General features: G+C 35.0%; 1 protein-coding gene across 3 annotated transcripts in view; it reads right to left on the bottom strand.

The window, feature by feature from the left end:
* Positions 1-11,687, bottom strand: part of TPP2 (tripeptidyl peptidase 2) — a 51,606-nt gene that overhangs the window by 3,778 nt on the left and 36,141 nt on the right. For all 3 annotated transcript variants that reach the window (XR_007630890.1, XM_050332182.1, XM_050332183.1), the window contains 5 exons: positions 9,167-9,318; positions 8,972-9,068; positions 8,001-8,131; positions 6,526-6,733; positions 86-205 (listed from right to left, as the gene is read on the bottom strand). Coding sequence is in view for 2 of the 3 variants with exons in the window: in XM_050332182.1 (XP_050188139.1) it covers positions 86-205; positions 6,526-6,733; positions 8,001-8,131; positions 8,972-9,068; positions 9,167-9,318 (708 nt within the window). In the remaining variant the exon portion in view is untranslated. The remainder of the gene's footprint in view (positions 1-85; positions 206-6,525; positions 6,734-8,000; positions 8,132-8,971; positions 9,069-9,166; positions 9,319-11,687) is intronic.

The following is an 11,687-nucleotide window of genomic DNA, read 5'->3' as shown; positions in this document are numbered from 1 at the left end:
TCAAAAATTCCAAAAGACTTATATCTTACTCTTAAAAGTCTACTCAGCATGGACATTGGCCATTACTTGACCAAACACTGCTTACCTGAATGCAGTTTTTCAAGTTGTCCTTTGTTGGCTTTTCTTCTGCAAGTTTTGTGGCAAACTTGAGACCTCTCCCATACATTTTATTTACCAGTGCATGCTTATAGGCAAAAGTCAAAACCTACAATGCAAATAGAAAAAACCAAAACAAATTAGGTCTATCTTACAACGTTTGACAAGTAATAGCAAATTCTCTTCAGGTAGAAGTGATTAAAAATGAAACATTTACAGAAGATAGCTTTTTCTTTGCAGTAAAACAGATGATTCACAGTAGTAGTCATAAACATGAACTTCCTAAAGACTATTTCTGACTTCACAAACATATTTGACTTCAGAACATCTTATGACACACAGATGTCACTATTCCAATTTTTCATTTATCACATTTCTAGCTTCTTAGGATTTTCATTCTCTAGAGGCAACTGTATGGTATATTAAAAAAAATTAAACAAACAAACAAACAAACAAGAACCAGGCAGGTATATCTTCAACCCACAGAAACAAAGACCTAACTGAGAATTTTGATTCCTAGACAGTCACAAACTTAGTGCAGAAACACGTATGAATGTACATAGTGAATGATATACATACAAACACGGACAGAGAAATGCACAGAATTATAAAAAAAGCAACGAAGACAGGTAAGCATGAAGACAAGCCTCGGGTTTTAGGTCAGCTTCTCACTATTGGTAATTTACTAAGAAGAGATTATAAAAAAAGCTCTCTCTTGATAACACTAATTCTAAAGAGCCAGTTTACAGTCCTTATCAATGCAGTAACTCATAAGCAAACAAATGTGTCTCCTTGAGAGCTAATGTGAAATAAATCAGGTTCTTAACACCTGAACAGTGATGGCATTCAGGGTGTTGTAAGATAGTTCATACCATTTCACCAGTTACAGTGCTAAAAATTAGAGCAGTCAAGACATTGTTATCATTTATTCCCTTTGGAACACTAATAGTAAATAGGTATTTTTTATTTTTTACTGAAAAGTGACATGGCAGTAAAGTTGGTGAATATGGTGGTGTGTCTGCTGTTGGTAACGTTCATGAAATCTTATATTAGAGTTTGCCATTCATTTCCCCTCATTCATTACAACATTTTTCCTTCCCTCTGATTCCACAATAAAAATTTAATTTTTCCACTTAAATTACCCCATTAAGAAAAGCTAACAAAACCTCTCCAGGATGTTTGGAAATATGCTTTGCATTACAGTAAAAAAAAATTAAAATAATTAAATATATCTCAAGAATATAAACATTAAGGAACCAGAGACCTGAATCTTACAAGGACTGAAGAACCTGTCTACTTTTAGCAGCCTGAACACTTCCATTTAGTGTTAATCACAAGCACAAGCCTTTGCAGGATCAATGTTTAAAGGACAGGTAAAAAAGAAATAACAATCTCAATTATCAAGCAAGTAAAGGTGTAATTTTGAAGCTCGAAAATACTATGCCAAGTACTCAGAGTTGCTCATTCTTCTAATCTTCAGGTACTTATTTTGCTGTGTTGAAGTATTCACTTAATCTGTTGCAGCTTGAAACACACACATATATGCAACAATGAGCATACAGCACCATTCACATATACGATTTTCCAAATATTGCTATTGGAAAAACACTTTGCCATGCTGCATTCTCAACCCAATTATTCTGGATATTTTCCTAGAGCAAAACACATCAGCAAACACTTCTGAATAACCTCTCAATGGATCCATTAGCATTTAGTTGGTTAAACTAAACTTAAAAAAAAAAATTCTCTTCTGTAAAAGATGATAGAACCACAAAACAAAAAACAAACAAACAAAAAAAAATCAAATGAAAATGCATTGGAGCTCTCAGCAAATATAACATATTGGAGGCTAACCAGAAATAATGTCACTGCTCTATTAAGAAAGCTCTTACCTGACCCTCTAAGTTTTGAATGGTTATTGAACATCAGTGATAAAGGCAGGAGGAAAGCCACTTGACAGCATTTCTTTCGTAACAGGGCTTCCTAGAGTTTTTGTGGCAAGAAAACAAAGCATTTTACGAAACACCCTTGCTCTGGCCAAATAAAAGTTTGGGTATTTCTAAATGAGAAAAAGGTTCTCTGCTGGACCAAAAGGTTGAAAACAATGCTCCAAGAGGTGTTGATAAAAGACAGTTTCTGTCGTAGTGCTTGGAAAAAAAACCCCAATCAATCGTATACAAGTTCAATAAAACTACTAAAAATTCATTAGTGCTTTAGAAGTTAAGAACAATCCATGATTTGCTTTAAAATCCGAAATGGTTTACAAACAAAAGATGTTAGATATTTTACGACTTGTACACATATTGGTCAAATTAAGCCTTATAATTATTGCAAGTTTTATAAGATCACAGAAGTAAAGATTATGGTTCCTTGATGTGTGTAAACAAAATGTAAACTGGAATGCTACTAAGATATAAAAGTAAAAACAGCTGCTATATGAATGTATAAAACCAGCAAAGAAACCAATTTGTAGTATCCAAAAGCAAATTTCTAGATGAAAGAATAGGAATTATTCAAAGTATATTGATATTATTTCATAATTGCAATAAATACAATTAAGGCTAGCTTTTACATCACAAGTGATACAGCCCAGAGATTGTACAAAGAGCAATAAAAAGGATAGTAAGAAAAGGCAATGCATACTTCTAGGATACTGAGGGGGAGGGAAAAAAAAAATAAAAATCACTGTTAGATACTTTATTTCCCAAGCTAAGGTCCTGGAATACTCCATGTGCTAGGAGTCAGACCCATGGAAATGGTTGAACATCTGTCTCCTAATTAGCTGCCTAACTTGCCATGGGCTATAAAGATGTTTAGGAGAGTAAAATGCTGAAATGGTTTCTCCCAAGACATTTGTAGAGCTGAAATATTTAAAAACCTGAAAACACTCCTAGAAAAGTGTTTTAATCCAGCAATACTAAACTACCTAAAAACCCTGTTCTAGTGTCCTAATGTTGTTACGTATGAAAACAGATTTGTATGGTCAATTACTTCATTATGGAAGCAGTTGATTAAAATATATCTACATTTACAAATAGTTAAAAAACTAGATTAAACAATATAATCTGTAGATAACACACTCCAGCTACTGAAGTCATAATGTTTACAATTCCCAGCAAACAAGCTTTTTCAGGTAATAAACTAAGGTTTCTCAGTTTGTTGACTTCACTCTATCAACTGCCCTATTACAGATAAAGGATTATTAACATAAAAAAACCTGACTCATCATATTTTCAAGAGAGGGAAGGCAGTTAAGAGAATCAAGTATACAGCAACAAGTTTTTGGTAGTGACTGAATACAATCAGCTGGAAGAGACAGTTGCATCTGATGGTGCAGACAGTACTAGGAAAAATAATGCAGCCTAAAGATACTTAAATTACAAGATGGAAAGGTCTGCACCTTTTACTTGTTTTCAGACTTATTTTTAAATGTGACTTTAGGTTTGTCCCTGACAGCTAAAAAAGATTGAGGGGCATTAAATTGCACAGACTGCTCATTCCCATTAACAAACATACAACATTCTACTACTCTCCTGTAGCAGCTTTGTTTAAATCTGAGTATTTTGGCCTACAAAATTTAAAGCTACGTTCTAGGTAAAATAAAAACTGTACAACTTACATTCCATTACTAAAGACCCTGAAGTGCTGTCATAAGCATGTTGGCATAAGCAATCAAATGCTGCATAAAGCTGTCTCAATCAGAGTTTACTTGAAATGCTTTTGTGTACACGGGGGACACAAATATTTTCTTACATGTTTCGTTTAAAACAAAACTTCAGAGAAGAGCTGAAAGTATGAACAAATGCACTTATCAAAAAGAAATTTACTTCCCTACACATTTGATACAATATAGGGAACAAGCACAATATTCCATGAAAAACAGGTAATTCAAAGAAACTAACAAATGTCCTGTGGCCACACAGGTGCAACATCTGCGAAGGAGAGATGACACAAGTGACAGTATTTGGTTTACTAGAGGTGAGTAGAAGCACACAGAAAAGTGATGACATTCCTGATTCATCTCTTTGTTTTCAAAAATTTACTTAGCCTTTTAATTACTGACATCTGGATGAAATTTGATTGGTAGAAACCTTAGAACTAAAAACACTTAAAGCAACATTCCTGTCTAAAGCTCTCTATATATGCCTGAATGATCAGTGCAGTATTCAAACGCCTTATTTCCATGCTTTCTCATCCAGCTGTTTCATCTTTCAAGTGCCATGTCCACATACAGAAGAGCTCCACATTTTAATTTACTTCTTTAGAATAAGCTGGCTGCCTCTTGAGGACTCTCATTTGAAGGACATTCACACAAAGTCTGTTCCCTCTCTGACTTGACTACTCCACTCTACCCTTCCTCCTCTTTTATTTCTGTGCTGGTTTTGGCTGAGCTAATTTTCTTCACAGTAGCTGGTTTGGGATTTGTGCTGTAAAGAGGGCTGAAAACACAGGTGCTGAGTAGCATTTGCACAGGGTCAAGGCCTCTCACCCCATCTCACCAGTGAGCGGCTGGGGATGCACAAATAGCTGGGAGGGAACACAACCAGGACAGCTGACCCCAACTGATCACAGTGATATCCCATACTGTATGGTGCCAGGCTCAGCATATAAAGTTGGGAGAAGAAGGAGAAATGGGGGAGATTTGGAGTGATGGCATTTGATTTCCCAAGTCACAGTTACATACGAGGGAGCCTGGCTTTCCTCAAGATGTCTGAGCACCTGCCTGCCTGCCCATGGGTGGCAAACGAATTCCTTTTGTTTTGCCTGTGTGCGTGGTTTTTGCTTTACCTCTTGGAACTGTCATTATCTCACCCTGAAAGTTCTCACTTTTACTCTTCCAGTTCTCTCCCTCATTCCACCCCAGGGAAATGAGCAAGTAACTCTGTAGGTCTCATGACTGTCAATCAGTTTAGATTTCAATTGGAGTAGTAAAACCAAGAGGAAAAAGAAGACAAACATACTACATAACCAGGATGGAAGTAATTTCCATATGAAATGCTACAAAAATGTAAAACAGTTTTCTTGGCTTTTCAATACCAATTTAACAATACAGAAGCATAAATTTTCAGAGAAAAACCTGAATGTGCACTTAGACAAATCCATGGTTAAGCCAGTCAAAGAGAAAGATTCAAGTTCCTAATCTGTAGAACTGAAATCAGTTACTTATTCCAGACCCAGAGCATTCAGCTCAACAATAACAGGAATCACTACATGTCTTGAAAAAAAAAAAGCCATTAACAAAGAGTGATAAACTCCCAACAAAATGTCTATATTGGCATTTTCCCCCTGAAATTCCCATCAGCTTTAAAAAATAAAAATCAAAAGACAGAAGTAAGCCAGGAGTTACTATACTGGAACAAAGTACTGCATTTACAAACAGACAGCAAGAAAATCATGTACAAAGGAATATGATTAAAGCACAAAATCTGCTACCACAGGATATTAAAATCAGTTAATGAGTAGAAGAGGTATGCTGAAAAGATGTATGGGCACAAGGACAAATACACTAAAGGAAGAGTAAGCACCATCAAACTCCTTCAGGCCTCCACCTAAAGCACAAGTTCTTATGCAAGTTTATTTACTGCCAAGGAAGTTAAATGCTTTGGTTTTTTTTTCCACTTTCAAAGTTTTTCTTTTTAAACTACTCAAAGTGCTTTTGTAATTTTACTCAATTATAAACAAATACTGGTCACTTCAGCTTCCACTAAAGCAGTCACACTTGACATTTAAGTACAGCAACTAATTAATATCAATAGCTCAACAGCTAAAAATATAAAATCATAACCTGTATAAATTAAAAGCTACATAACTAACCACCTACAATGATTTTTTTTTCCTTATGGAATAACTGTCTTGAACGAAGCAGACAAAAATTCAAGTCTCAGGATCGGGAACCTTGAAATGTCAAGGAATTCTGTGCTAATAAAATGGTAATATAATTCTTTCCAAGGGATTCTACCTTTACCTCTACAGATACTACTGACAGCAAAACAAAACTTCTCTTGTCCATAGTGTGGAAGAGGCTACAGCATGCAGGACTGAACAGAGTAGGGATGCTGCACACTTCTGTATGCACAGTTACAACAGTGCAGAGGTTAATCAAAATCAAAAATATTCCCTGGAAAGTACAGAAAGAAGGAATTCAATAAAGCAAGTAGCTTTTTCATGTAAAACTGGTACTGTCCTATACCCTTCCCATAACCTCTACATTCACATGCACAGAGATGAGCTTACCATGGATTTGACAGGCTTGGCAGAATCTCTGTGGAAAAAGGTCATTTAGGAAGCACAACATATGGGGACAGCACAATAAAGTAGAAGGGAGGAATGTACAAGGCTGTGCACACAAAGGCAGTGCGTAATTCCAGGAGAAACTATCAGAAAACCCAACATGCAAAAGAAAAAAAAAAATCTGTTCTGGTCTCTTACCTTGCTGTCAAAAAGATCAGTCCATTTTGTTGTTTCCCAGAATGTCTCTGTCAAAGCTTCTGAGCAGCTCTCATGATCCTCATCTTTGCCTTCTGTATCACTGGAAGCAGCCCCTTCTTGGGCCTGCAGATGAAGCAGTTGGTCAGCCAGCGCACTTCCTTTTCGACAAAGTGCATCCACTAAAGTACTCTTCTGTTTTTCCATTTCACTAGAAAAACAGCATGAAAAAATATTTAGAACTTTTGCAGATACCTCATTAAGAACAGAATCAGTGCTGATTGAGTTTACAGTAGTTAGTGTAGGCAAAATGAAAATAAGCACAAAGATAACTTTTAAAGCAAGGCTAGTTAACTTAAAATAATCGTAAAAAATTACCATAAGACACTATGCAATAAAGAAACTTAATCATTTTTTTAAGTCTGAAATGCCTTTGATGTCTTAAAGCAAGGCTAACTCGGACTTTTAAAAGTAAGCTAGCATTTAGATATACAGTTTTATAGTTCCTGGCATTATAAACAGAGAGAGTTCAATCCACCACTAACATAAGCAGATACAATTCTGCTGACTTCAAAGGAACTGCATCCATTTAAAGCACCATTGAATCTGGTGTTCAATTTCAGATGACCTAATGGGTCAACTTACGAAGAAATGTTTAGAATGAAGTTTATTGTGTCATGGTTTTGTTTTTACAACAGTAACTCTAAAATTACACACAAATCTGAATTCAGGATAGCCAGAACAGACAGAACAGCTTTACAACTGAAATATGCTATTTTATAGATAATCAACAAATGTGCCTCTCCCATGTCTAGGGCCTAATCTTCAATCTGCTGCTCTATTCGTGACTAAAACAGCACCATACTAGCTCCAGCAAAATCCACCACTTATTCTCCAAACTAGAATGTCACCTTCAAAACACAGTCTCCCTAGGGATATATATACACACTGGTAATTCAGAGGAACAATCTAAAACTAAAGAAAAACAATGAGTTTCAAAAATATCCTGAAGCACAAGTATGGTCATCATGCTTATCACAAATGAAATCTTTTGAAAGCAGTTAGTTATTTGGTTGATGTCAATTTTGTCTTCAAATACAGATCTGAATGGTTGCAAAATATAAAGAAAAGGCATGTAGCATTCAAAACAAACACTTCTACTAATATTCTGCTGGTCCCTTTGATCTTAGAATGAGCATGATACAAAAATTTAATAATCTATTTTTCTGATACATTTAAATCCTAAAAGCACTCTCATTTATTTTATTGAATAAATGAAAAATTGCAGCTTTCAGTGTTCCTGCATTCTGGAGACATAATAAGAAAACACAGTAATTGTATATTCAAATTTGAAATTACCTGTGTCCCAAAAAATACCACAAGTTATCAAAGTTATAGCATTGAATTTCTTATATGCAGAGACAAAGTACATAGATTACAAAAATAGGATGCAAGAAAAGTATTTACTGGTTAGGTACTTTTTTATAGTAGTTGCATCAGGCCTGGGATCAGTCTTCATGGCAAAATATACCGCTAATGCTGTCTGATCAATATGAGAGATTACAGTATTTGCAGCAGCAACAATTTCATCTAGTCTTTTCATTCGTTCCTAAAAGAAGAATAAAAAAAGATGCTCAGTTCCATGAAATCACACTGCTTCACTGGACAACATACTACATTAGGATAACTGCAAAGTTATGCAGAAATAACACTAATTAAACCTGTCATGTTTTGCCCTTTCTCCAAATTTTGCTTAAAGAAATCTGGAAAGTTTGCAAGATTTCCTACATATGTAGTCCACTTCACCGAAAACAAACTGTGAAAAATATAAAGTTGGCATATGGAAAACACAGAGTTTATAGAAAAAAATCACCTTTCAGTACAAATCAATACTCTTAAATAATGGTAGTAGTTATTCAATTCAGAAATAAATACAAAATCAGAACCAAATGAAAAGAAAAATATTCAAGCTAGTGGCGTATACACTAAGGTCTCCATCTTCAAAATAAACTCAGATGCACACTTTTCTGTTCACAGTTCTCATTTTTGAGGACAGATTCTGGATTTAGCTGTGTCATTTCAGGGGATTACTGTCCTCAGTTGTCTAAACAATTCTGCTAGAAGAAATTACCAATCCAATAGAAGAACAGATTGGGATGCGTGTTTTTCTCAGTAACCACCATTCAGAATAATATTGTTGTAGACTAAACAATTTGTTTAACTGAACGAGGAGTAACTGATAAGCAAACAGTATAGTTAAGATTACTTTCATTCTGCTGTGGGATTAAGTAAAGCACCACCAGTTAAGGGAGGCAGTTGTCACTGACTAGGAATTTCTGCTTTATAGTACTGAGTACAGTCACTTCAACTCCAATACATATGGAGAAAGACTCAGTTTTCGGGCTACATGGATGTATTGAGACATCAAGTTTAAGAAGTGTTAAATAACCTTTTCAGAATCCAGCTGATGAAGTCTTGCAACATATAATGGAAGATGATTAGGAAATGCTTCTTTCAACTCATTATACATGTCAGTAGCATCCAGCCTAGAAGAGAGGAGGATACATCATGAAAGTAGAGATTCTAAATATTTTTTTGAATTTCAAGTTGCTTAAAGCTTGTGTAGCAATGACAGCAAACATACTTAGTCATCCACTGTATTTTTAGATCTCTTAAAGCTTCAGCAAATTCTTCTTTTACGTCTTTTTCTTTTTCCTGTTCTTTTTCTTTCTCTTTGCTGCCATTTTTACTCTTTGATGGTGATGGTATCAGATGATAGTGAACAGTAAGGACATCCTAGAGGTGGGAAAAGAGACACATATTGAAAGGGATACAGCACACTTTTTTCTGATGCAATATAAAAGCTAAATCATAGCCAGAAACTACTCTGAGTTACACATACAACAAGTAAGGATTCTGAGAGCAAAGGTATTAGACATTAGGAATTCAGGAACTGCTTTAAGTTTTCATTCTAAGCAATGCAAGGATGTAAATATTAATATAGCACACTAGGTGTAAGAAAAGAAAGCCTAAAATTAATCAAGTTTGACATTTTTATATTCATAAAATTTTATAAAGTATTAGTTAGGGAATAAGAAACATGGAAGGTTTCTTTGTTTGTTTATAAAAAAAAGCAAGTAACTTGGATAAAGGTAAAGGAAAAGAAGACAGAGATCTTATTCTACAAATCTGGAAATAAGCAAATTAATAAAGATGACCGAATTCTAAAAAATATCACAGGATAAAAATGAAACATGTCACAGGATATACAAATTTATTCCACTCAAGATACTATTTCTTCCATGTGCCTACTGAATTAGCTGATGTATCCAGAGTCAACGGTTTTCCAGTTTGCTGCTATAGACTTTCCAGTTTCACCTGTATCTGTGCTCAAATTAAGCTTCACAACAGCAAGTTTTTATTTAAACCCTATATACTGTTATACAAATATCACTATAGTTTGCGCTCCTGCTATGCTAGTCAAAAATTACCATACAAAAATCAGCTACAGCTAACTCATCTTTGACCATGCTCTGAAATCCATTTTCCAAGGCAACTTATATACAAGTTTGCAAATAAGCTAGTATAAGATTTCAGTCACTCATTCTAAAACATTACAACTGCTGGGGGAGCCTGTTTTGTTCTTTGTGGGTTTTACATTGCAATCTTTAAAAAAGCTTTTCCCTAAACAGTGAGGGTACACGTCCCGTCACATTACATATAGGATGTTTCAGAGAAGATCATTAAAGTTTAAATCCTCTAGATACCATTACTCTGTTGCAACATTGTGCAAAATACTGAGCTGCATGCTCAATCACTGTGGCAATTTAATTATTCTCACCAATTGTTCCAAAACATATTTGTGGGAATGCTTCCTGTAAAACAGGGCAGTATTGTGGAATAAAATGAAACCTTGTGCACAAGATGGAGTTATTTAAGGTTAACTAAATAGCAGGTAAAAGGGTGACTATTAGAAAATGCCATGCCTAACCTTGCAACAATGAACTTGGACGCTACACTTCTGAAACATTCAAGGACATTGACGCAGAAAAATTTTATTTGAACTGATAGTTCAAACAGACCAGTAACTTGCTATGGGTTACTGAACGCAGCACTGGTAAAAGTGACATCAATATTCCCTTAAAACAATTTTTCCAGCTACTTAATATGTAATCATAGAACAACAACATTGACATTTAAATACTGTGTTTGTTTTAAACTAGTTTAGATAACTACTCTACACTAAAGGAATTCCTTCACAGGAACCATATAAAGAAAAAAAATAAGAATACAATTACAGGAATATAAAGAATAATTCCTTCACAGGAACTATCCTGCACAGATGCATGTCAAGTATGAAGCACATGACCAGTCAGTACAGCTAAAGAAGACTCAGCAAGACCTAGGCCAGAGTACGACAAAAGAAGTCATGGAAGGAAGCACATGCAAAAAGGTACAGAGGTCAGAAACATGATAGGAACTCACAAAGGTAAGGAGAACGGTAGAAACCAACAACATAGCGATGTAGTCCATTAAAACAAATTAAACATTTTAAGATACCTAACAGGTTAGTTAAGCATTAAAATCTGAATGAGTTTACCATGTTTTCTAAAAGATGTCCTCTATTGAGACTAACATTTTCTTAAGAAGGAAAACCTGCCATTCTAAGATATATTCTCCCAATAGTTCAGGATTTCCCTCTTGAAAGTCCTTTTTGATCTTACTTCGCAACTATTTTTGGAGTCACTTACCTAAATGACCTCTGCATTCTCAAGCCCTCTCTATATGAGAAGGCTCTACTGTACTACTCTGGTTTAAGTTTCAAACCAAATATAACTGGATTAACAAAAACCCACTTATATGGAAAAACACTTTCACTTAGAGAGACTAATTCTATGTAGCTAAACCATCAACAATAAAATGTCATCTCCCCATTTTCTCAGCAAGATACTTTTGGTCATGAGATTGTGCAGGCATTACAAGCTATGACCACTGAAAGGAAATCAATGAGCTTCAGACACAGGCACCCTCCAATCAAAAGAGCTTACAGAATAAGAGGCACACTCTTCTACACAGACTTCAAACTTATTTCATGGGATAAATAAAGTTTATGTGTTTATCATATTTAACTAAACTATAACAAGACTGTAAGATGGACTGAAAGC

This window comes from Myiozetetes cayanensis, unplaced genomic scaffold (genome assembly GCF_022539395.1).
Source record: "Myiozetetes cayanensis isolate MyiCay16 unplaced genomic scaffold, myiCay2020 scf5-8, whole genome shotgun sequence".
Taxonomy (NCBI): domain Eukaryota; kingdom Metazoa; phylum Chordata; class Aves; order Passeriformes; family Tyrannidae; genus Myiozetetes; species Myiozetetes cayanensis.
Note: the sequence above shows the minus strand (reverse complement) of the source record. Positions and strands in the feature narration are given on the sequence as shown.